Consider the following 26,198-nt stretch of genomic DNA (forward strand, 5'->3'; position numbering starts at 1 on the left):
TGGGAATAGGGCCAGGAATGGGATCTAGGGAGAATGGAAACAAAACTGGGAGGTTGGGGTAGGGAGGGCAGTCAGGAACAGGATATCAGGGAAGAAGAAGGGTAGAAAATGGTCCTGATCTGGGATCTGGCCCCAGGCAGCTATAGGAACACAGGGAGCTGGACCAACTAGGGAGATGGTACAGTTCAGCTTATGACTGTTATGATCTCTCTCCATCCCTTGGAAGTTATCAGCTATTTTGATTGGGTGCTTTTTATTTTTGTGGGTTTGCATTTTGAGGGGATTACATGTTGTTGAAGGGCCAGGTCTTTGATATTCTCCAAATCCTCCTGTCCCTGCCACCATTCTCCCCAGGTCACTACCTCAGTTCATATCGTAGCCAAGGTTCATACTACCCTATAGGGAATCTAGCTGGAGAAATCCCAGAGTTTGGGGGGAGGGGAAGACAAAGGTTTGATTGTATGACCACAAGAGTAACTGGTAGGGCCAGTTGTCTTCAGGTGCCAGCTTGGAGTGCCACTTAACAACTTGCCTCAATTTTCTTTCCCCCTCCCCCTCTTCTTTCCCCTCCTGGAGCAGGATCACCTGTCACATTTTTAATATAAGTGACTACCCAAATAGATGCCTTGGAGGGAGTATAGAAGGGTTCAAGTTAGTGCCTACCACAGAACCCTCTTCATAATAGATGTTCAGTAAACATCTGATGGTCATCATGCTCCATTTCAGGTCTATCCAGGATCTCAATCTGCCAGGAGACAGTCTGGGAAGGTTGTAGGAGAGTAAACTTGGGGTCTATTCCTCACTTTGTCACTAATTAGCTATAGGAACTTGGGCAAGTTACTTTCCTTATCTGTCAAATGGGAATAGCATCTATCTTTGCTAACTGATAAAGAATTTTCTGCAGAGTAGGTAGAATGTTAGCCCTATAGCAAGGGAACATTGTCATTAGGTTTATTAATTTATTGTTCATTCATTGTCCCACTTAATAATCAGTCAACCAGGATGATGATTTGGGGTAGGGTTAATTGTTCTGTCTTCCTTCTTTTGGAATGGGGAACACTAGTCAATCATCAGTCAGCTTTTTATGGTCATGTCCTCAATTTTGTACCTCCTTCCTTCCTCTCCGCAGCATGTCTTGGTTTAGTGGTGTCCTGGTGCCAAAGGTAGATGAACGGAAAATGGCCTGGGGTGAACGAAATGGGCAGAAGCGCCCGAACCGAGGAGCCAGGGGCAGTGGCTTTTGTGGTGCCCACTACATGAGCTGCCTCCAGGATGCTGAACCACCAAGCCCTGCTCCTCCAGCCCCTGCACGATGTCCCTGGCAGGATGATGCCTATTCTCGGAAGGGGGGCCCAGTTGGGGGAAAAGAACTAGGGCTGAGGTCTGTTGCCCTGGGCTTTGAGGACAGTGAGGCAGCAGCACCCACTGGGATGCCTGGGAGTGCAAGTTCTTGTTGGCAACACCTGGCAAAGGTGTTTCAGTCAAAGCAGTTTCAATCAGCCAAGTTGGAACGGCTATACCAACGTTATTTCTTCCAGATGAACCAGAGCAGCTTAACCCTGCTGATGGGGGTGCTGGTGCTACTGACAGTTGTGCTTCTGGCCTTTCATGCGGCCCCTGCTCACCCGCACCCTGCCTATGTGGCATTCCTAGTTGGGGCTGCTATTCTCTTTGTGGTCCTCATGGTGATGTGTAATCGTCCTGGCTTTCGCCAAGATTTCATGTGGGTGGTGAGCTATGTGGTGCTGGCCGTTCTGGCTGCTGTGCAGGTTGGAGTGGCCTTGGTGGCTGCCCCTCAAAGTGCCTCAGCTGGGCTGTGGTGCCCAGTGTTCTTTGTTTACATCACCTATACCCTGTTACCTGTCCGAATGAGGGCAGCTGTGCTGAGTGGCCTGGGCCTCTCTGCTCTCCACCTGCTTGTCGCCTGGCAGCTCAACAGAGGCGATACCTTCCTCTGGAAACAGGTGGGTGGGAAGGGAGGTGGATACTGGGTAGGATGAAGATCAGGAAAGGGGAGGGTAGGTACCTAGAATCTGGGGGTAGTAGATACCTGGTCAAGGGTTATTAGGTAAAAGGGGGAAGTTTGGGGGAGACATATGTTTGATATTTGGTGGGAGTAGTTCAGAGGAAAGCTGCCTTCTGGGAATGAAAAAGGAATCCACGTTAAGGGAGTTAGGTCTTATTAAGGATACCCAGAGGCAAGAGGCCACAGGTAGGTGCCACTGTTTGAGGTACCCAGTGAATAGTGAGAGGGTATTGATGGAGAAGCTGTAAATAGACCCCTGTCTCCAACATTCTTCACCTAATGACTCAGAAATATATCTTGGAACCCAGTTGGGGAAGGTCTTCTAAGGTATTCATCTTCAGTGTAAAGAAGAGCCTTGGGCAAAATGGAAGGGTTAAGTGAATAGTGTTGGAGTGTGTCTAGTGACCCCCTGGCATTGTAGATCCTGGGTTGCTATCTGAGTAGCAGATTAATGGTGACAGCATGACCAAAGAATAGTAGTGTTAAGTGGAGAGTAAAGGGGTTGATAGTCCCTAAGGCACTGGGTGAAGTTGGTCCCATATCTTTCTCCCAGGGGCAATCCCCTACTGAGTAATAGGTACCTTTGTTAGAGACAACCTGGGGGTATGCTCAAGACAAGAGAAGTCTTAAGAGTTTGGATACTCCAATCCTGACCTACCACCTTCATTCCAGCAGCTAGAAGCCAGGCTGTCATATAGTCAGCACGGTTCCTTCCAAATAGTTGGCAATGAATAAATATTCCTTCCCTTCTTCCCCTCTGCACCAAGTAGGGGAGAAATTCATCTCCCCATTTCTGTTTACTTTGTGAAGTCTCTGGCTTTTCAGTCAGCATTTGATACCCCAGAGTGACATGGCAACTTATTTGGGGCAATGTTTTCTTTCTGATTCAAGAAGGTGGGCAGGTGAGCAGAGAGCAGACAAATGGAAAGATTAGGACTAAAGGAGAGTGGTATATAGGGGCTTTTACCCTTTCAGACAATAGCTGACAGAAGGCTACCTGAGCCTGCCTTCCCCTCGTGCCTTTTCTTCTGGACCCTCAGTCCTGATGGGAGAGAATGAGCTGAGATACAGTGCCCAGGTACAAGAAGGAGAGAGAAGAGCTTTTCTTCACTAGCTTTTCCTCCAGGGGGCTATTCCTACCATCCCCCAGCACCTTAAGAGCCTTGTCTAGGGCACTAAGGGGTCTATATTGCTTATTGCCTTCAGATTCTCCTTGAGAGGGGTAGTTATCTGGGGTTCTCAGGACGAGGAGTTGGGCATTTTGGCTTAGTGCCTTTGGCCCGCCCAGCAGTACCGCCCAGAACAGAATGTACCTTATTGAAGTAACTTTATCACTGGTTTGTTGTGGAACACGTGCCTACTAGGCATACTCAGAGCTTTTAAAGGGCCAAGACCACCTACCCCTAAATACCTTTAATTTTCTACTATTAAGAATCAGGCTAAATCCTTGATACTGCTGTTACACTTTTGGAAAAGGGACTTAGAGAAGGTGCTTCCCCTTTCCTCTACTCCCCCACCCCCTCATGTGGGTGTCTTCTCCCTGATGGCATGGTGCCCAGAAGCTGGCCTAGTGCCCCAATGAGGGGCATAGCTCCACAAAGGCCAAGGCAGTGCCAGGGCTGCTTGCCTCTCCTTGGGCATACTGCTGCTGCCTCGCCCAGTGGGTCTCTGGCACATTCTTGGGGTGGGTGGGGGAAGCTCCCTTGGCCCCTGCCAAACCCTATGGCCTGGGGCCATCCTCAGTCTTTCTCTGAGCTCAAAAGCTCCTGATTCCAGTTGGACCCATTGGCCCTTGGTCAAGAGAAGTGTTCCCCTTCAGGCTCTAGGTCTCTGAACCTCAATTTCTATATCTGCAAAATTGGGGCAGTACCTGTACTTCCTAGTTCTTACATAGTTTACATATAAGATGTTATAGATTGATTTATGAAGACGATTTACTATTATTAATAACAATATCCCCTGGCATCACCAGTCCTTTCCCTGCCAAATTTGGCAGGAGGAAGAGCAATGTAAGTTGTTAGGGGTGGGGCCCTCATTGGCAACCCAGCCTAGTATCTCATGCTGACATTTGCATTGTACACACAGTCATATAGTCATTCTCAGGCTGACACATACACACGCCACACACTTATAGTCTGACAGCTAACACAGTCTCCCACTATCAGTTTTTCTCACAATCAGATATACACAGAGTTATTTCGGTCCCCCGTTACCCCCTCCCCTCACTGTGACTCACATTTTCCTTTCTGGTTCCCCGGGGCCAGGAAGGGAAGTCACTTGGTTTGTCTCTCTCCCCCCCCCCCTTCCCCTCTCCCCAACCATGGGTTATTCTTAGAAACCCCAAGAGAGATATTATAACCCCCTATCCCCCAGCCTCCTATTCTCCTCCCTGTGGGAGGAAGGCTTGATCCCAGCCTTGGCATGTGTGAGGTTGGGAGGAAAAGGGTAACTTTAAGAGAAGAATCATGTTAGAGTTAAAAGGGACCTTGGTTTAGTTCAACCTCTATTTTACATATAAAGAAACTGAGGCCCCAAGAGGTTAAGTGATTTGGGTATTATCATTGCAATGTTAGTGGAAGCTAACTATAGAACTGATTCTTGGTGAGGGCTAGATTTCTTTCTCAGCCTTCCAGAACGATATGCTTTGCACTGTAGCCAATTCTGAGGCATTGTTGAAGGTTGCAGTTTAACCTCTAAACTTCCAGTAGTGTTGAGGTCCACTTAGACTGGATCTCTTTCACTTTTCCCCAGCTAATCCAACCTAATCCTATGTTAAACATTTCTAGAATAGGGAAGATACAATATAGGTGGTACCTGTATCCCTATTCCCACACCACACAAAAGGCAGTGCTCTTCTAATATTTCTGTCCTCCCCTAAGTAGGAGACTGAAGGAGAAAGCTCTCTCTCTCTTTTGGCAGGTCTCTGCTAGTAGACCAAACTCTAGTAAGTTTGTCTGTGGCCTTAGAGGTACTAGAGGGCTTGGGGTAGTTAGCCAATGGAGAGGGAAATACAATGGGAAAAGAAATAAGAGTGTTCATTAGCAAGGTGGTCTGGTCCTAGAATGCTCTGTTGACCTTAGGAGATGTTTGGTCCATGGTTACTAAAGATGATTGGTGGCAGGGAGAGAGAACTATTCCAGTCCCTTGAGGCATGAGTAGAGAGCAACACAGGGAAAGACAGGCATTTGGGGCATGAAATCCCAACTTTCCTAATGTTAGTGAGAGGTGGGACTTCCGGGGCTAAGTTTGTTTTTGGATTCTGTGGGTGGAAGAGGTCTAAGCTTCCCTGCTCCCTTCAGCTCAGTGCCAACGTGCTCCTGTTCCTTTGTACCAATATCATTGGCATATGCACCCACTATCCAGCTGAAGTGTCTCAGCGTCAGGCCTTTCAAGAGACTCGAGGCTACATCCAGGCCCGGCTACATCTTCAGCATGAGAACCGGCAACAGGTAGGGCCTGGGAATAGAGAAGAACAGTGAGGGTTGGGGGGTAGGTGATCCCCTCAAGTTTTTTAGCCTTCCCAACAAGAACTCTGGGGTATGAGGAGTCCAGGATTACTTGAGAATGAGAAAGAAAAGGGTGGGACAAGGCAGGGGGCCAGGTTTTAGAATTGAATGTTTGGATCAAAGGATAGGCACAGTATACTGGATCAGGGAAATATTTGGTATGGGAGATTGAATGGTTCAGGTGGGTTCTCAGATGGTTATAGAAGGGTCTGAGAAAGAAAATGAATGTCAGAATGAGTAGTATGGTTGGAGAAGAATGATAGTTGGGGTTCTTTGGCTTAGGAGCGACTGCTGCTCTCAGTATTACCCCAACATGTTGCCATGGAGATGAAGGAAGACATAAACACCAAGAAAGAGGACATGATGTTTCATAAGATTTATATCCAGAAGCATGACAATGTCAGGTAAGGTCAAAGGATGGGAAAAGGTGAAGATCAATGGTTGGGGCTAGTATTAAGGGATTTGGTGGGTTCAAAGGAACATTGGGATGAGTGAGCCTCCAAGGAAAATGACACTTCATTCACCTGTTGCCATATTCCCCAGCATCCTGTTTGCTGACATCGAGGGCTTCACCAGCTTGGCTTCCCAGTGTACTGCACAGGAATTGGTCATGACCCTTAATGAGCTCTTCGCCCGATTTGATAAACTGGCTTCGGTGAGGGACCTTCTGGGCATGGGCTGGTACTTAGGTGCCATCTGGGTATTGGGGGCTACATGTTGACCATGGTGGAAAGTGTAGCTCCTAGTTTGGGGCCACTGCACTAACAGATCATGAAAGGGGAGCACTTAGCTTGGACATAGACAGGTTGGGTAGTAGAGATGGTGGCTCCAACCCATCACCAACCTCCCCCCCCCCCCCCAGGAAAATCACTGCCTACGGATCAAGATCCTGGGGGACTGTTACTATTGTGTCTCTGGATTGCCAGAGGCCCGGGCTGACCATGCCCACTGCTGTGTGGAGATGGGTGTGGACATGATCGAGGCTATCTCGTGAGAAATCCCCCATCCTTGGGTTCTCCCTGGGTCATTGGCACTCCTAAGCCTTGGTTCCTTCCTTCCTTCCCCTGCCCCTGCCCCTAGGTCACTGCCACTATTACTCTGAATGCTCTGATCCAAGCACCATCTTTCACCCCTGAGTCTTCCTCGGTTTTACCCCTTGCATGCCTTTAGAGATTATGACCTACTATTAGGTCCTAAGCCAAATGTGGGGTGCTGGGTTGGGAAGTCTGCATGCACACTTTCCTATTATTTCCACTCTGCCTTGCCTAGAATTATGTTTCCATGGGGCAGCCTGGTTCTATTCTTGGGCATGAAGCATGGATAGAAAACATATCATCAAACATGTCTGTGAACTCCTATATGAACAAATGAGGTATTCTCCCACCCTCTGCAGCTTTCTTGGCCTGACCTAGCCCTTAAAAAGGGCATCGGGAATAGGAGGAGAGGAACAGTTTGACTTTCCCATCCCATTCCACTGTCTCAGGCAGGTCAAGCCTGGGGAGCTCCCATGATACTGGCCATTTCCCCAGGAAATTGAGTTGTTTCCCACCATACCTGTAGGCTGGTTCGGGAAGTCACAGGTGTGAATGTGAATATGCGTGTGGGTATCCACAGTGGGAGAGTGCACTGTGGCGTCCTAGGCCTTCGAAAATGGCAGTTTGATGTCTGGTCCAATGATGTCACCTTGGCCAATCACATGGAGGCTGGAGGCCGGGCAGGGTGAGTACTGGTTTGGGAGAGGGATTATGTGGAGAGTTTGGGTCTGAAAGGGGAGCATGCTGGGGCCAGAGCTGCTACAAAGAGGATGGAAGTAACTGGTATAATTGAAAAGCCAAGCCTAGAGAGAGCTTGTAGGAGGTTCATTCCTATTTCTTCTTTCTCCCTCTTCCCCTAAGCCGGATCCATATTACCAGGGCCACTCTGCAATATCTAAATGGGGACTATGAAGTAGAGCCTGGCAGGGGTGGAGAACGGAATGCCTATCTCAAAGAGCAGCACATTGAGACCTTCCTGATTCTGGGGGCCAGCCAAAAACGGGTCAGAGCCTGGATGGGCTTGGAAGAGGGGAACAGGGATATGTGGGAGGAAAGCCGAGGGCTTAAGGAGGTGGCACTTTGGAGGAGGAAGAGGAGAGGGGTGGAATTAGGAAGGGGAGGTACAGGGAGTTATTTATTTTGCTCTCTGATTCTGTGCCTACCCTGCCTCTGGCACAGAAAGAAGAGAAGGCCATGTTGGCCAAGCTGCAGCGGACTCGGGCCAACTCCAATGAGGGGCTGATGCCACGCTGGGTGCCTGATCGTTCTTTTTCTCGACCCAAGGACTCCAAAGCTTTCCGGCAGATGGTGAGGGATATAGGGTCTTCGTATATCTTACCCCCACATTCAGTAGCTTGTCCCCACCTAGCTTCCTTTCTCAATCTTGGGGCCCAGATGGATCATCCAACAGTTCCTGTATCTCCCATAAGACTGATGCCTGGGTGGACCTTTAGGATTGGGGGGAATGATGATGATTTCATCCCAAGAGTGTGGGCTACAGGGATAAAGTCTCTCCAGAGGTACTGGTAGGAAAGTTCACATAATGGGGGAAGAGGGAAACAATAGTCAAATTACGGTAAGGCTTAAAGGGAATAAAGTTTGCCATCTTCATTCATTTTTGCCTGTTTCTTTAGGGCATCGATGATTCAAGTAAAGACAAGTAAGTGAGAGTCAAGACCTGGGATTGGAGGGCTTGGGTTGTGCACTGCATAGACTAGATGGATAGGGCACTTGAGGGTCACTTCTCTTGAAATGGGTGAGGTTTGAGATTGTTCCTTCATTTGTAAGCTCCAGGTTTGTTACGGAGTCAGGCACACATCATGCTTCAGTGCTAATTCTTTTATTTCCCTGGTAATACACATTTCTTCTCTCTGGCAGCCGTGGTGTCCAGGAAGCCCTCAACCCCGAGGATGAGGTGGATGAATTCTTGAGTCGTGCCATTGATGCCCGAAGTATTGATCAGTTGCGAAAAGACCATGTACGTCGATTCCTTCTCACCTTCCAGACACCGGAACTTGAGAAGAAGGTAAGGGAATTGGACACAGGGAATCAGGATTTGAAATAAATAAGCTTGAATTTTAAGTAGTTTTGAATAGACATGAGGAACTAGGAGTAGACCCAGGATTAAAAACTTCAGACTAACTAGGAGATTTTTCTGGAACACATGAGAATCAGTCAACTGCTCTGGCCTCCACAATAAAGATTCAAAAACACCACTAAAAGAAAGAGACAATGAAAAGGGACCAAGCAGCTGTATAGAGAACCATGTGGTTCCTTGGGCCTAGGGACAGATGATGGAGGGATCTCCTCATGCCACATATGCCCTGTGGCTAAGGTGTGAGGGAGGAAGGTTTACAGCAGTGGCTTCCCCTGACCTCTACAGAATGGCTAAAGAAGAGTCTGAGCTGCTGCCACACTTGTGCTACATGTTCCATGTACCCCATCCTGCCCAAGAGTAGAGAAGGGTGATACTGATCCACCTTCTTTCCTGCAGTCACCAAGTGAATCATAGACCCTGAATATCGGAGGAGGCAAGTATAGGGTGGGGTATCCAAAACCCCGTCAATAATATCCTGTAGGGACAACAACTTTAGTAATAGATAACTTGCTTTGAGTATCTGGCAGCCCCCACTGCAGGTTAATTCCCTGTCCACAAGAGTGACAAGAGAACATAGCTCATTTGGTTTCCTTGCTGCCACCTACTCCATTGCTAGAGAGAACTCACCTAAGTATAGAACTGTTTTCTTTCCCAGATACAGTATAAACGAGGGGGAAACCATTGACACAGGAAGGGGGTGGACATAATCTGACAGATAATGAACAAGTCAAAGAAAAACTCTGGATAATGAAATTTCATAATATTATTATACCAAGGAACAAACTAATACAGACCTCTAAGCTGATTCACTATCAGAAGTGATAGAATTAAATGCAATAAGATAGTTAAAATAAAATTCTATGTTAGTGAAAATAGTAAAGTATCAAAAAATGCCTATAAAAATGCATGGCTTTGGGGCAGCTAAGTGGCTTAGTGGATAGAGAAGCCAGGCTTGGAGATGAGAGGTCCTGGGTTCAAATTTAGCCTCAGATACTTCCTAACTGTGTGCTCCTGGACAAATCACTTAACCCTGATTGCCTAGCCCTTACCATTGCCTTGGAATATTGATTAAGACAGAAGGTTATAAGACAGGAGGTAAGGATTTAAAAAAATACATAGCCAAATAAAATAAAAAACTTCTGTGGAAATAGCATAAAGTTAATAAGCATTATTAAATGTCTACTTTTGTGCCAGGCATTGTCCTAAGCAAAGAAGTTAAAAAACAATGCCTGCTTTTAAGGAGCTCATAGTCTAATGAGGGAGACAAAACTTAAATTAATATATACAAATGAGATGCAGACAGGATAAATTGAAGACTGTCATAGAGGGAAGGAACTAATTTTAAGGTGAATCAGGAAAAGAAAATGGGATTTTAGCTGGGACTGGCAGGTAGCCAGGGAAGCTAGCATATGGAGATGAGGAGTGAGAGCATTCCAGGCATGGAGGACAGCCAGTGGAAAAGCAGCAGGAGTCAAGAGATGGAATGGCTTGACCATGGAGGCCAGCGTCACTGGGTCTTAGAGTAGGTAGAGGGGAGTAAAGTTGTAAGAAAATTGCAAAGACAGGGAAGGGGACAGATTTTGACTTGGTAAACCAAACAGAAGATTTTATCTCTGATCATTCTGGAGGTAATAGGAAGCTCCTGGAGTTTGTTGAATGGATGAGAAAAAGTGATATGGTTAGACCTGCAGTTTAGGAAGTTCAGTTTGACAGCTGAGTAGAGGGTAGACTAGAGTGAGGGGAGGAAGGAAAGAAGGATTTATTAAGTACCTACTATGTTCCAGGTATTATGCTGAATGCTTAATAAATATCTCATTTAATTTTCAGAACAACTTTGGGAAGATAAGTGCTATTGTTATTATGCCCATTTTGCAGTTGAGGAAACTGAGGCAAACTAAGGCTAAATAACTTTCCCAGGGTCACACAGCTGCTTAGTATCTGAGGTCAGGCTTGAACTTAGATCTTCCTGAATCCAGGCAAAGTACCTTGCCACCCAGTTGCTGGGAGAGACTTGAAACGGGAAAATGAACCAGGAAGGTAATAAGGGTCTATTTGGTGATGGTGTCAGAGGAGAGAAAGGGACAAAGGGACAAAGACAAAAGGTGTTCCAAAAATAGAAACTATGAAACTTGGCAACTGATTTAATATGTTGAGGGTGGAAGGGTGAAAGAGTGAGATGAGGAAGTACCTAGGTTTGCAAACCTATGGCACTCATGCTAGAGGGGGCTGCTCCCTTTCCCCTGTGCCTGAGGACATTTCTCACATCACCCACCCCTCTTCCCAGCAGCCCAATGGGAGCTTTTCCTCCCTCCTCTGTCTGGGGTAAGGTGCAGGGGGGCGGGGGGGGGTGGTGGTGTAGCATGGGAGTTGCAGTTTGGGCACTCAGTCTCTAAAAGGTTATTACTGACCTAGGTTATAAGCTAAGGGAACTGGGAGGATAGTGGTACGTTGAACAGTAATAAGAAAGTTAGGGAGAAAGGAAAGCTTGAGAGGAATGATAAGTTCAGTTTGGCACATAATAAGTTTAAGATGTCTCAGTATAGAGGCAGAATAGAAGAGGGCCCAGGACAGCACTTGGGGGGGATTCTTATGGTTAGTGGACATGACTGGATAAATATCCAACAAAGGAGACTGGAAAAAATAAATCAAATTGAATAAAAATCAAAGAATAAGTCTAAGGTATCAGAGTTAGGAAAAACAGTAATAGATATAGAAAAGGGATCAAGAAATTCAAATAGTGGACTATCTGGATTTGCCTAATTCTGAATCCAGAGGCTATAGAAAAGTAAGAGTAGATTTTGTAGAAAAAATATATAGAGAGAAAATTTCTCAGAATGTATCATTTCACAAGTGGAAACAAGAGCATTTTAGGATTATAAAGGACTTCTGATCATTGAATTCCATCCTCTCATTTTAGAAAGGAGAAAACCAGGGTTGAGAGAATTGACAATTTAAGAAGTCAAGAGATTTAAGAAATAAAAATTTCTAAGAAGCTAATTATTCAACTTCTAAATGACAAAGAATTTTTAAAGATTGAAGAACCTATTACAGACAGATTTCCTCAAGTTTTTTCAGTTACAATAATATTTGTGTATGTGAACAGATACACACAAACCTTGAAAAACAGGTTTGAATCCAAAAATTACATGTTCTGTAATTTTGAGCATTTTATTTGAATCAGAAAGGATTTTAAAATCAAGAAGACTTCAAAGAGCATAACAAAACTTCAAAGAGCATAACAAAAGTCCATAATTGAAAAGATTGTAGGAAGAACTTTGGCTTAGCTAAGTAATATTTTCAACAAAAATAGTAGGGAACATTAAGTTTGATATGATCAACAGTTAATAATTCAAAGTAAGCTATATACATTTTTAAAAAATAGAAACTAGGATTTTCATTAAATGTTTTACAGTTAATGAAAAAAGTTATAATAATAGATATTTAGATAACATTTAATTCATATGGGCTGAACAATATATAATATATAATGTATGACATGATAACATAATATATATATACTTATACTCATTTTTAAAAGTTAAGAATTATGACAAAAATAAACGGTAAAAACACTACAGAATTTCAATATTCCATCATCTGAATATGATAAGTCTTGTGAAAGGGTTGACAAAGAAATCATAATTATCAATTATTTATGTAATAAGCTATAACAAATATATGAAAAGGAGTAGGGAATATATAATTTTTTCAAGTATGGATAGAACTCTTACAAAAATTTATAACATACTTGAACATAAAAAAAATCTTTTAAAAAATCTTAAAAGGGGGCAGCTGGGTAGCTCAGTGGAGTGAGAGCCAGGCCTAGAGACTGGAGGTCTTAGGTTCAAACCCGGCCTCAGCCACTTCCCAGCTGTGTGACCCTGGGCAAGTCACTTGACCCCCATTGCCCACTCTTACCAATCTTCCACCTATGGGACAATGCACCGAAGTACAAGGGTTTAAAAAAAAAAAAATCTTAAAAGGTGGAAATGCTTATTAGAATACCAAAAGTTGGTGCTCTGGCATAGCCTTTAATAACCTAGATCCTCTGATTGTGACAATGAGGCATTAAAGTAGTCTTCAGTGGAGTTCACTGAATTCACAAAACCAAATCTCCAGGTCCAGATGGTTTTGTAGGTAAATTTTTCCAGACCTACAAAGAATGAATAATTCCTCTACTACTTAAGCTATTCCTAAATATAGAGGAAGACAGAATGCTATCCATTTCTTTTCATGAGATAAATACTAGCAGAGTTCAGTATCATTAATGCATATATATTATTTAAGAATTTGCATCACTATTTCATTCCATGCATTAGCAGACAGTTTTGGTAATTGCTTTGTCTGAAAAAAATGTTCTTGATGGCCAGCTTTCGGGTGATGAACCTCTCCAGACTTGGCAAACAACAGACCTATAAATGGTTCATCCCTGGTTGTCCTTGGAAGACTTCAGCTAAGTAACTTAATTCAGGAGTCCAGGATCACCTGATTGTCCTGGTGAAGCCCTGGAGTAGACTTCAGTACAACATTCATCACAAGATCCACTCTCACCTACTGCTTTAAGATTTTCCAAGTATCTAATGTATCTTATTTGATTGTTTACAACAACCCTGTGGAGCTAATGATCTTAGCCTGATTTTATAGATGAGGAACTGAATATGGATGTACAAAATATTAGCAAATACAATACAGAAACACATTATAAAAATCATTCATTAATGTTTATACCACAAAATTAATGATGGAAAATTAGCAATATACTATATCAATAAGGAAATGCAGCTTATGAAAATAATAATTCATAAACAAAGCATTTCAGTACAATATATCATCTATTCAAGTTAAAAAGTAAAGCACTAAACAATAGGAAAAGAAGACATTTTCCTTGCTATTTGAAGGGTGTACTTGAAAGTCAGGACTAATATATATGCAATATCAGAATGTAAGTATTCTCACTAAATAGGAATATAAAACAAAGGTGCTTATTTGTATCATTTATGTTGAGCATAGTGCTGGCAAATCAAAATTACAGGAAAAAAAATAAAATAGAGGGACTAACAGGAAATGAACAAACCATCAAAATAGTATTTTATGAGTGTCTCAAAAACAATAAAAACAGATGTAAAGTCAGCAAGGATGCAGGATATAAAACAAATGCATGTGTTTTTATACACTGCCAATAAAGATCAGGAAAACATTATTTAAAAAGAACCCATTAAAATAGTTTTACTGATAACTTTTTAATATCACCTTCATTTCAATGCTTTCCTCCCCTGTAAGCAGTAGAGGAAAAAGCAGTTCAACAAAACTAACCAACACTTGAACCAATTTTGGCAGTATATTCAAATTCTATACCCATAGGCCCTTATTTGCAAAGGAAGGAGAGATCTACATTTTCTTGGGGGCCAAGATCATTATAATTACACAGAAGAACATTTTTTTTAACAATTTTGTTAAATTATATGGAATTGCTTTTATAAAAATAACTAAAGACCATATTGATAGAAATGATAGTTTAATAACGGGAAGAAATTCAATGTTAATAGATAGGTCGTCACATCAAAGTCATAGTCATTCATAAGTCCCTAATTTAAGTCCCACAGTGCCTGGCAAATAATAAGTGCTTAATAAATGTTTCTTTTTTTTTTTTATTGTACATTTAAGGTGGTATCACTGGATTTTTAAAATAGAGCTAGATAAAAATATATGGAAAAACAAATTCACAAGATATCAGGGATTAATTTTTTTAAATAATTGAATATTTTTCAATTTCACATAGAAACAATTTTGGCAATTGTTTTCTGACATTTTGTGATTCAGGTTCTCTCTCTCTCCGCCCCAAGATGGTAAATAGTGTGATAGAGGTTATATCAGTGCTTTCATGCAATTTTCATGCAATACATGTTTCAGGGGTTAAATTTTTAATTTTTTCTGTGTTCTAATGAATTATCATGCAAAATACATTTCCATATTGTTTAATTTTGTTTTTGCAAGTGAATAATCTTATTTAAAACCTCAAAGGTTAATTTGAAGGAGAAAAGATAGTTAAAGACGTGCTTGCAGGAGCAGTGAGGTGGCTCAGTGGATAGAGACACAGGAGTCAAAAGGACCTGAGTTCAAATAGGGCCTCAGGTACTTTCTAGCTATGTAACCCTGAGCAAGTCACCTAAATCCCACTGCCTAGCCCTTACTGCTCCTCTGCCTTAGAATCTAAGAGTTTTTTGTTGTGTTGTTTTTTTTTTTTTTAAGAGAGATGAACTTGCCCTTTCAGAGGTTAAAGCATATCATAAAGCACTTATCAAAAATTCCTTGCCAACGGGCAAGTTGGTAGCATAGAACAAGAGCTACAAAAATAATCCTATCTTTTGAACCCAATAATCTTATTTTGTAAAATCCTCCCTAAGAATGTAATCAATAATGAACAAGTTTTCTTTTTGATTTAGATTGATACCAACATTATTTATAGACTCAAGAAACTGGAAAGAAGTTATATGTATGACTGAATAGACTGCGTACCAATGTCATGAAACATTGTAATACAATCTAAAACGACACAAAGAAATTTAGAAAGACTTCATTGAAGTCATGTGAAACAAAGAAACAGAACTCTGGGGACAGTATATAAAGTAAAGAAAAAATATCTACCCAAATGTAGAGGTTCATTGACAAAAGGAACATAATACACAAGGAGTAACTAATATGCTGCCACAGACATTTTAGTTAAATAGTTGTAAATGCAGCTTTAATTGGATTTGTTTTTAATTCAAACAAATTAGATAATTATTTAATTTTTAAAAGCATGTGTTTGGGTTAAAGGATACAGGATGAGAATTCAATGAGAGGGAGATGGATTGTATGTATGGTGCAGGAGATACCTCTTCCTCATATTCTAAGCTAATATAGAACTCAGTTTTCTCTCCTGCTTAAATCTCCCCAGTATTCTCGGAAAGTGGATGCCCGCTTTGGGGGTTACGTGGCCTGCACGTTGCTAGTCTTCTGTTTCGTCTGCTTCATCCAGCTCCTTGTCGTCCCACAGTAAGAAATATTCTATGCCCTGAGCCTCGTCCCTCTATCCTTTATTTGTTTCTGACTTACAGTCTTCCAATCTCTGTGCTGAACATTTCCTATATTTCATGACTTCCAGAAATATCCCTTCCCCTCCTAGGCCCTTTACAGAGTGGGATGATGCCTTTAGCTCTTTGAGAAGGGTAAAGGAAGGAACATTGGAAGCCTACATGTCTTTATGTAACTTTTATCTCCTTTTCTTTTTTTTAGTAAAGTTTTGTTTTTGCAATTAAGCATTTATTTTCTTTCCTTCCAATGAAAAAAAGAAATCCAAAACTCTTATAATAAACATGCATGGTCAAGTAAAACAAATTCCCATATTGGTCATATCCAAAAGTACGTCCCTCATTCACATCCTTTCTGTCAAGAGGTAGGTAATATGTTTTATCATCGGTCCTCTGGAATCATGGTTAGTCATTTCCTAGATCATAGTTCATTGGTCTTCCAAAATGGTTTCTGTAATTAATGGTGTTATAGCACAAATTGCTCTGATTCTCTTCACTTGACCTTTCTTTCCTTAGTTCACTACTGATGCTGGGACTTTACATCAGCATTTTCCTTCTGCTGACAGTCACAGTCTTGGTCTGTGCAGTCTATTCCTGTGGTTCCGTGAGTTAGGGGATTTGGGATCATGTTGGGGAGGGGTGGGAGGAGGGAGGGGAGTGTCAGGGCTGTGATGGGAAAGTAGGGCAAAGAGAAAAGAAGGATTTACCTTAACCTAAGTATATCTTTTAATACCTGGGACCACCTTCCTTCCTCTCTTATAGCTATTCCCAAAGTTCCTGCAGCACCTCTCCCGTAGCATCGTCCGTTCACGTGCCCACAGCACAGCAGTTGGCATCTTTTCTGTCCTACTTGTCTTCATCGCTGCCATTGCCAACATGGTACCTTCCCTCATCATTATACTTTTTTGTCCATACCTCCCATCCCTACCCTGACCCCTACACCTACCTGTCCCAGTCTTCTACCCAATCTAGATGAAGATCAAATTTTTGATTTTTTTCCTCACTGATTCAAGGGGGCCAGAGCACCATCCCTTATGATTCTTTCCTTTGGGACCTGCTCATTTCTTTGCTTAGTTTTCCTGAAACCCTCTTTGCCCTCTTTTTGCCAATAACCCTGTCCTTCTCCGTCGCCTCCAGTTTACCTGTAACCATACGCCTATACGAATCTGTGCAGCCCGGATGCTGAACCTGACACCTGCAGACATCACTGCCTGTCACCTGCCACAGCTCAACTACTCACTTGGTTCAGATGCCCCTCTCTGTGAGGGTACTTCACCCACCTGCAGCTTCCCTGAGGTGTCCAAGCATCAATCGTTGTGGAATGGGAGGCTGCAGAGGGGAGGTTGTATTGAGTCCCAGGAAAGAAGGAGGAGAACTGGGAATGGGAGGAGGCAGCTAGGTGGCTCCATGGATTGAGAGCTAGGCCCAGAGAGAGGAGGTCCTGGGTTCAGATCTGGCTTCAGACACTTCCTGGGCAAGTTATTTAACCCTCATTGCCTAGTCCTTGCCGCTCTTCTGTCTTAGAACCAATACCAGTACCAATAGACAGAAGATAAAGGTTTAAAAAAAAAAAAGGAAAGAAAAAATATGGAGGCAAAAGATTTGGGGGAAATTGGTTTAAGTCTGTATAGGCCACAGTGGGGGAAGTAACTTTTTTTTGCTGTTACCCTCCCCAGTACTTCAATGGGAGCTTACTGCTGAGTCTCCTGGCTGGCTCTGTCTTCCTTCACATAAGCAGCATTGGGAAGCTGGTACTGACCCTTGCCCTAGGGCTGCTCTATCTGGCATTGCTTCTGCTGGGCCCTCCATCTGCCATCTTTGACAACTATGACCTGCTGCTTCGTGCTCATGCATTGTGAGTATGTCCCTACCTGGATACCCATGAGTCTTCCTTGACTTCAGTCAGTGCCTTTGAGTAGCCCCTCCCCAGCTCCCCTCATTTTTGGATTCTGTGCCCTGTGATTTTGGTCTCACCCTTGCCCCCCATCAATATTTGCTTTTTTTGAAAGAGACTCAAGACTGGAAACTTTTTAATTGGCATCTGTCTGTGAAAGATGCTTTGTCCTTTTATTTTTTTTTAAATGCTTTCACATTCTTCATTTTAACTATAATGGGGTTAAGTGACTTCTCCAAGGGTTACACTGCTACTTAATGGAACAACTGGGACAGGAACTCAGGACTAATGACTAATAATAATATTCTTTTGTTCCCCTAGTATAGCAGTGAATCTCCTCTTCACCCCTTGAGATAGATCCCCACTTTTATCCCTCTCCTCAGGTCCTGCCTTTGACTTTGTTCCCATTTCCCCCACCCTTCAGGTCACTTGTCAATGGAACCCTCTATGGGCCAGACTGGTAAGTGAGAGCTGTTGGGGAGAGGAGGAGGGGCCCATGGGGGTTCATTGTGGGCAGGTGAGCCTATCACATCGTACCTGTCTCCAGCCCTGCAGGTGAGAAGGTGGCCCTGAAGTATATGACACCCGTCATCCTGTTAGTGTTTGCACTAGCACTCTACTTGCATGCCCAGCAGGTGGAGTCAACTGCTCGCCTGGACTTTCTGTGGAAACTGCAGGTGACAGAATGGGCATTGGGATGGGCATCAAGTGGGCACGCTGGGGTAAGGCAGATGCCATGGGGACAGCCCTCTCAGGAAACTTAAATCTTCTACTCTTGGGTGCTGGGTATTGTCTTCTCCTCTCTGGCTACTGCCGCAGAACAGTTGGAAATTTGCTTCCCCTTCTATGTGTCACTCTCTTCCCCCTCTTATCCCCAGCATTCACCATAGCTGTCGTGTTGCCGTACCTCTAAGGCAGCCCCTTTCTTGTGTCCTGGACTCCTGATCCATATGTTTGCCCTAGTTCCTTCTGCCTCCCGCCCTGGAGCCACTTACAGCAACTTGACCCATTCCCTTCCTTGTGCCAGTGTCCCACAAATAGGGTAGTAGGTGATGGGTGTGGTGTCCACAGGCAACAGGAGAGAAAGAGTATATGGAAGAACTCCAGGCGTATAACCGACGGTTACTGCACAATATCCTGCCTAAGGATGTGGCAGCACACTTCCTAGCCCGGGAACGGCGCAACGACGAACTTTACTATCAGTCCTGTGAGTGTGTGGCTGTCATGTTTGCCTCCATTGCAAACTTCTCCGAGTTCTATGTAGAGTTAGAAGCCAACAATGAGGGTGTCGAGTGCCTACGGCTGCTCAATGAGATCATTGCTGACTTCGATGAGGTATTTAACCCATGTGTGTGGGGATTGGGATAGTTTGGAGTTAAGGAACCTAGAGAACTCTGGGAATGGAGACAGGGAGGATTGTGAAAGGGAATCTTTAAGGGGTTTCTGAGCAGAAATGTGGGGCCCAAGAGAGAGGAGACAATAGGATAAAGGAAGAAATTGTTGGGGGCACAAGATTATCGAGAGAGAGAGAGAGAGAGACAGAGACAGAGACAGAGACAGAGACAGAGACAGAGACAGAGACAGAGACAGAGACAGAGACAGGAGAGAGACAGGAGAGAGACAGAGAGAGACAGAGACAGAGACAGAGACAGAGATGGAGCAACTTTTAGACATGTCAGAGGCACTGGAGGATGGAAGAGGGGGCACTAGTGGAACAAGGAGATGATTAGTAAGGAACTCTAAGAGAGTCTTGGGGATAAATGTGGGTTATGTTAAATAGAATAAAGGAAAATGAGTATCAGAGTGAGGTGAGCTTGAGGGATGGAGTTAGGAAGGAGAGTTATTGAAGAGTGAGATAAATACAGAAATAATCTATGGACCAAAAGACCCACTAAGTAGAAGGCAGGATATGATTTAGGCAAAAGATCAAGTGAAAGACAAGGCAGTTAAGGCAGCAGGTCAGTTATCCTTCAGACTGAAAGCTGACACTGTGAATGGCATCCAAAGTCTGCATGTGTGAGAATAATCCAGCTTTCAGTTAGGTTGAGAAATGTATATCTCTACATGTCATTAAAAAACAATATCCTTTGACTCAAAATGAACACCCTAGTGCAAATATCAGTAATATGGAAATTGGTCTTGATCAATGACACATGCAAAACCCAGTGGAATTGTGTGTGGGCTATAGGAGGGGGTGGGAGGAAGGGAGGGTTAGAACATGAATCCTATAACCATGGAGAAATGTTATAAATTGATAAATTTTTAAAAATTAAAGAAAAAAGAAAACAATATCCTAAAACATCTCAGTAAAATAATATGTAAATTTAGGAATGTTAGAGAGGCAGCTGGACATAATGGATGGGAAACTGACCTTGAAGTCAGAAAAATGTAGGGTCAAGTCCTGCCTCTGTCCCACACTGCCTTTGCCACTCCTTACAAGACACAATCTGGGCACATGACCTTTGAGATTTGAAGTTGCACAGTAGGTGCTGTTCTACATTGGTGGAGGGAGTTTATCCAAAGATCCCCACACTAATGGAATCAGAAGACCAGTTCAAAAAAAGCCCACCATGTTATAAAAATGTATGGTGATGCAATGGACAAAGGTAAATTGAAGAATGGTAGTCATTGGGATCAGGGAGTCTCAAAGAAAGAGCAATGACCAGAAATAATTTGTCACTGATTTCAGTGTTGTCTGGGGAGAGTGCCCTTCCAGAAGTGCTGCAGGCTGAGGGGAATTCTAGCTGTCAAATGGAGAAGAGAGGCATCAGACTCCTGCCACTTAATGAGAATATTCTTTAAGCATAGTTGTCTCCTCTATAGTTCCACGTTTGCCAGACAGTGTTCCAGTATTGAAGAAGCTCCTTAGGGACTTAATACTGGAAAAGGTATTCTTCGGATCACAAATACCAAGTGTTCTGATCATTGCAAAGGGGACCCACTGTAGATACTTAGATTGGTCCATAACCAGACATTTGTTCATATGAATTAGTTCTTACCCTTCACTGAGGTAAAGTTGAATATCTAAACCCGTAAAAGTCAGGTGCAGACCCTGAACTAGGTAACAGTTAGTCAGCAAGCCCCTGTTATGTGCTAGGCACTGTGCTAAGTGAAAGGACACGACCAATTCTGGGAGGCCCAGTCCAAGAAACAAACAGATAAAAACTCAGCCTTTCCTACTGGTGAAGGGAGGAGTGATATTGGTAGAGATTGTCTTCGGAATGATGGGAATTGAGTAGGTAAGGAAGACAAAAATCTGTGACAAATGCTAGAGTTTAGTTGATTGTGGTAAGGATGCCTGGGGGTTTTCCCCCTTGTTCCCAAGGCCCCTCGTGCCTGAGCTTAAAACTAAGAGTGATATCCACCTGTTCCTTCTAGATCATCAGTGAAGACCAGTTCAGGCAACTGGAAAAGATTAAGACAATTGGAAGTACCTACATGGCAGCCTCAGGACTGAATGCAGCCACCTATGATCGGGTGGGACGTTCCCATATCACAGCACTTGCCGACTATGCCATGCGGCTCATGGAACAGATGAAGCACATCAATGAACACTCCTTCAACAACTTCCAGATGAAAATTGGTAAGCAGAGCCTGGATGAGAACAGAAGCAGACAAAGCAGTGAGTCAGCCAAAGATCTGGAAGCAATTTAGGGGCCATCAGGGAGTTAGGGGGCCCTCTGCTGTCATGCTTTCATCTTAGGGTCCAAATTCTCATGGACATAGGTAGGGTCAACCTGCTTCCTCAGTTCTTTGGCCTTCTTCAGTACTGCCTCCCTGAGCAGTCTTGAAAGATTTAGGGAACCCCTAGGTGGAATGCCAGGCCCATTACGGTAGAATAATGATTACTGTAAACTATTCTTTGGGGCTAGGAACCCCTGGGCCAGGCCTCCGATACTAGACCACTTGCCTTAGCACAGCTGTTCCTTTTTGGTCCAGTCCTCAGTTATTTCTCAGCTCTTCAGTTAACTTAGGGTACCAGTAGCCTTGGGGAACATGGGCTTTCTAGCCCCTAGCCATGAATTTACCCCCCTGTCCTACACTCCTCTCTCCTGTCTAGGGCTGAACATTGGCCCAGTAGTGGCAGGTGTTATTGGGGCACGAAAGCCACAATATGACATCTGGGGGAATACAGTGAATGTGTCAAGTCGTATGGACAGTACAGGGATCCCTGACCGAATCCAGGTAAGGAAGATAAACATAGAGGCAGGGAGGGAGCAGGATAGAAGGGACTTGAATATCTGTGACTGCAACCAGATAAGGGGAGGGATATGGTTTGGCAAGGGAAGCTGGGGTTTGGAAGAGGCAGTGGGGAGGGAGACCAGCAGAACCAGGGAAGTCCTGGTAAGCTGCAGATCTAGTTTGGGGAATCTAGGCTGAGCAGGTTCTCCTCCCCCCCCACCAGGTGACCACTGACCTGTACCAGGTTCTAGTTGCCAAGGGCTACCAGCTGGAATGTCGAGGGGTGGTCAAGGTGAAAGGCAAGGGGGAGATGACTACCTACTTCCTCAATGGTGGCCCCAGCAGTTAACAGGACCCAGCACAAGTCTCAGCTGAAAGGAAGAAGCTGGGCATTAAGTGGGCTCTGTTCCCACTGGGAGGCGCAATGGAACAGATGCCCTAGGGCTCCAGACTCTGCAAACCACAAAAGGGAAAAAACCAGCATGCTGGTGCTCAGGCTGTGCCTGGATTGTGCCTGCTCCGCCCTTGAACCGGTGAATGAGGGAGCAAAAAGAAAATTTTGCAAGTGAATTTATTTTCTTATCTGGGATTAGAATTGCTTGCTCCCTTTTCCCTTCTTCTACTGCCTTGAAGGGCTGGGGGAGAAGAAAGAGGAGATCACAGAAAGGAAGAACCTTTCATACCTTTTGTGGCTCATAAGTCATCCTTGAACCCTGTTATCTTTCCTGGTTATAGGACTCAGAATTGGAGGGTACCTCCACAGGTCATCTAATCCAGTCCATATCTAAAAAGAATCCCTTCTAAAAACATCCTCCACAAGTGGCCATTCTTCCTTAGTAGGAAGTCTTAAGTAATGGGAAACTCACTACCTCCCAAGAACTGCCCATTCTACTTTTGGATAGCTCTAATTATTAGGAAATTTTTCCTTAGATAGAGCCAGAGTTTGCTCCACACATTGCTCATAGTCCTGCTCTCTGGAGACAAGCAAAAGAAGTGTAATTCCTTTTTCCCGTGACAACCTTTCAAATATTTGACAACAGTTGAGTTTCTCCTAAGTCTTCTCTTTTCTAGGCTAAACATCCCTAACGACTTTAACCGAATCTTCTTTGGCAAGGTTTTTTGGACAAGGCAACCAAGAAATCCTGGTAGCCTACTTCAGATGTGCTTCAGTTTGTTAATGTCCTTTCTAAAATAGCGGGAGGGAGTGGGAGGGTGGCCCAGAACTGAACACAATACCCTAGGTGTGATCTGATCAGGTTAGAATACAGCCAAGTAGAAACTCCCTCAGTTTGGACCCTGTTCTGGTATTAATACAGCCTAAGATTGAATGAGCTCAGAGTCCCCTTTTCTGCTGACTTTGCTGTCCAACTAGAACTCTGGGACCTTTTTCACATAAGCTATTGTCTAACCCCATCTCCCTCAGCTAGTACTTAACTTTTTTTAAAAAACCTAAATGTAAGGTCTTTATATTTATTTGTATTGAATTTCTCTTACTATTTTTAAGCCATTGTTTTTGCCCGAGCCTGTTAAGGTGTTTCCAGATCCTGGCTTTGTCATCCAATAAGTTAGGTATCTCTCCAAGCATTGTGTCATCTAGAACTGTGATAAATGTTCTGTCTACACTTTCATCCAAGGTTTTAGTCAAAATATTAAGACAGAACCAAAGAGAAAGGCTTCCAGCCTCAAGGTTGACACTGATCTGTTAATTATCATTTTGGGGAGAGGGTTTATTTAATTCTAAATACATCCAACTGTATTATCATCTAGCCTGCAATTCTCCATACTCTCCCAATATCAAATGAGGATTTTTCTAAACACCTTACTGAAATCCAGCCATATATTGACTTTACCATTACTTTGGCAGGGCTTTGATAACCCTGATAGAAAACGAAAAGTGGTTAATCTGGTGTGATTTGTTGATTAACCTGTGTTGTCTTATAGGAATTTATTACTTCCCATTCTAAGTGCTCAAAAACAGTTGCTTTAATAATTTCAAGAATTGTTGGGATAGTGGGCTCAAGACTGGGCATCCTGCTCTCCTTTTTTCTGCTGGTCCTGAGAGCATGTCGTTTAAAGACCAGCATGGGTAAATGGAGTGTACATTCTATGCCTGCCTTCTTCATGCCCAATCCATGCCTATCCCCATAATGAGGTTCCCTAGCTGATTTCAACCAGGTTCTTCTCTTCAAGCACTTACCAGGTTTGGGGAGAAGAAGAGAGGAAAACAGAAAAAGCTTTTCATTGAGAGCTCTACTTTTTCCATCTTTTAAGAGATAGTTTATTTTTTCCTACCCTTCTAGACTCCTAAAGGAGCTAAAGTGACTTCTTATTCCTGCTGTCCCAATTCTGCTGTCCCCTTGGGGAATGGCAGTGGGTTTAGATCTGGTGCTGTGAAATGGGCTCAGGCCAAATTTTGAAGGGATGGATGATGTCACAGAAGTGAGCCATGATGTACGTCATCCCTAAGTGCCAAAGAGAGTGGTTCAGGGCACAGGTTTTTTGTTTTTTTTTAACCTGTGTCTTCTCTGCTCATGTAGGGCCTCATTAGAGAAGAAATGTCAGGGTATCCAATTCCCTCTTGCACAGTTCTTCCTAGCTGACCATTCAAGGCAGCACAGAGCTTCTCCACCTCCTTAGGTTCCTAGCCTAATGTGTAATAAAGATAGGAACAAATTTTAAAGGATTAGAGTGTGGCAGTGGGCATTATTATCCAGCCCCAAACCCCAAGTGTACATAAAGCTAGGGCTAAAGAGGATATGTATGTGTGTGTGTGTGGGAGGGGGGTATCTGGTCCCCTAGTCTTCAGTGATCTAGGTTCTTTCTCTAGTGTGTTTCTGGTTTCTTAAGAGTAGGGCAGGGCTCCCATCCTAGGAGAGTGGAAAGAGAAGTGCTCAGGTGGCAGCAGCAGGAGCAAACACTTCTGGCAGAAGGGGGAAGCTATGGGCTAGGGCTCTATACTTCGTGTGCCAAATTCCAAAGTGCCATTTGTGTGGAGGCTATATGTGCTCCATTACTGTTTTCCTGTTCTGGTGAGGAGGGACTATCTCCAGAAGTTCCTTTTCCCATTAAATCTTGAGTTGTTTTGGGTATGATGGGCAGAGGCTCAGGAATTTTAGGGGTGCCACTACTTTGGTCCTTGGAAATTTTATGCCTTCAAGAGTAGGGAGGCATAGGGACTCAGATACTAGAACTAGGGACCTTGAGGGTTACCCTAAGCTCTGCCATTCCCACCTTTTGAACTCTGGGTCTCAGGTTTGCCTGGTCCCTTCCCTTTCCTCCCTCATGATTTAAAAGGACTGCCAGAAGAAGAGTAAGTAGGTCAGGAGCCACAATTCATGTATTTTTCCTCCTGCTTCCCTCTTCTCTCTCTCTCAACCTTCATGCCTCTGGCTTGAGCTAGTTGGTGCCTTGGTTTCTCTTTCTAAACCATAAGTCTAGATATACTAGCTTGGGTTATGCTTAGAGATCACTTTGCAGGATAGCTGCAGAGTAAAGGGCAAAGGTCCCTTAGGTACCCAGAAATAGGGGAGCAAGAGAATGTCCTCAAGCTCTTTTCTTCAAGGCTGAATTATCCTCAGGCCCATTTTAGTGCTACATCTTCCTCCTTTTCAGCTACCTTACTATGGGTAGATTCAAGTATCTATATCTAGGCTTGGGTACCAGGTACTTCCCCCAGCCAAATTTTGCCTATCTGGGGAAGGGCAGACCCAAATAGGAGATTAGACCTCTCCCATGAGAAGAGAGAAAGTGTGGCATAGTGGATAGAGAGTTGGCTTATGAGTCAGAAAGGCTTGGATTTGGGTTCCATATGATCTTTTTATGACCCTGGGCAGGTGACTTCACAACCTCTCAGTGCCTCTAGGCAGCTCTCCTTGTTTTCAGTTGCAGAGCAAGGTGCTGACTGCATTGGGAAGAGGAAGTTCCCTCTTTGGAAGTTTCCTATAGCCATGGAATCTCAGATGTAGTACAAAAGAGTGACAGAAAGGGGTTCTTATCATTGGAAAACATGTAGGGCTAGATAGGAGAAAAGAGTGTTATGTGGTCATGTGCCCCCAACTTGGGAGTCTGGGCAAAGTGGGGGAGCCCTGAGGGCACCCAGCTGTCCCTTCTTATTGCCCAGGGATTGAAGGAGCCTAGCTGCTCCTTATACTCCTAGTGCCAGTGGTTCCTTTTCCCTTTGTGCCATCTCCCTCCCCCTGCCTTCTATTTCAAAGAGGAGTTTTAGGGGGAAGGTAGGGTTTGGTTTTATAATTTAACCACTGGAGAGCAGGGGGCCAGGGATAATGCAACATGTATTTCAATGAAATATTTAATATATTTAAATATCAATAAAATTAAACTTTGTAAAACTGCTGATTCTGAAATGTTCTGGGCATTGGAATGGGGGT

General features: G+C 43.7%; 1 protein-coding gene across 1 annotated transcript; it reads left to right on the plus strand.

Moving 5' to 3' along the window:
• Positions 1 to 1,130: 1,130 nt before the first annotated feature.
• On the plus strand, positions 1,131 to 26,160 carry ADCY6 (adenylate cyclase 6). Its single transcript, XM_044679635.1, has 21 exons — positions 1,131 to 1,964; positions 5,326 to 5,475; positions 5,815 to 5,936; positions 6,076 to 6,187; positions 6,395 to 6,522; positions 7,093 to 7,251; positions 7,428 to 7,569; positions 7,746 to 7,874; positions 8,201 to 8,226; positions 8,445 to 8,592; positions 15,602 to 15,699; positions 16,251 to 16,338; positions 16,497 to 16,613; positions 16,872 to 17,030; positions 17,411 to 17,589; positions 18,053 to 18,088; positions 18,176 to 18,305; positions 18,700 to 18,963; positions 21,007 to 21,211; positions 21,689 to 21,813; positions 22,034 to 26,160. The coding sequence occupies exons 1-21, from the start codon at positions 1,131 to 1,133 to the stop codon at positions 22,157 to 22,159; spliced, it is 3,477 nt and encodes a 1,158-aa protein (XP_044535570.1). The 3' UTR covers positions 22,160 to 26,160.
• Positions 26,161 to 26,198: the final 38 nt, after the last annotated feature.

This window comes from Gracilinanus agilis, chromosome 5 (assembly GCF_016433145.1).
Source record: "Gracilinanus agilis isolate LMUSP501 chromosome 5, AgileGrace, whole genome shotgun sequence".
NCBI classification, from domain to species: Eukaryota; Metazoa; Chordata; class Mammalia; order Didelphimorphia; family Didelphidae; genus Gracilinanus; species Gracilinanus agilis.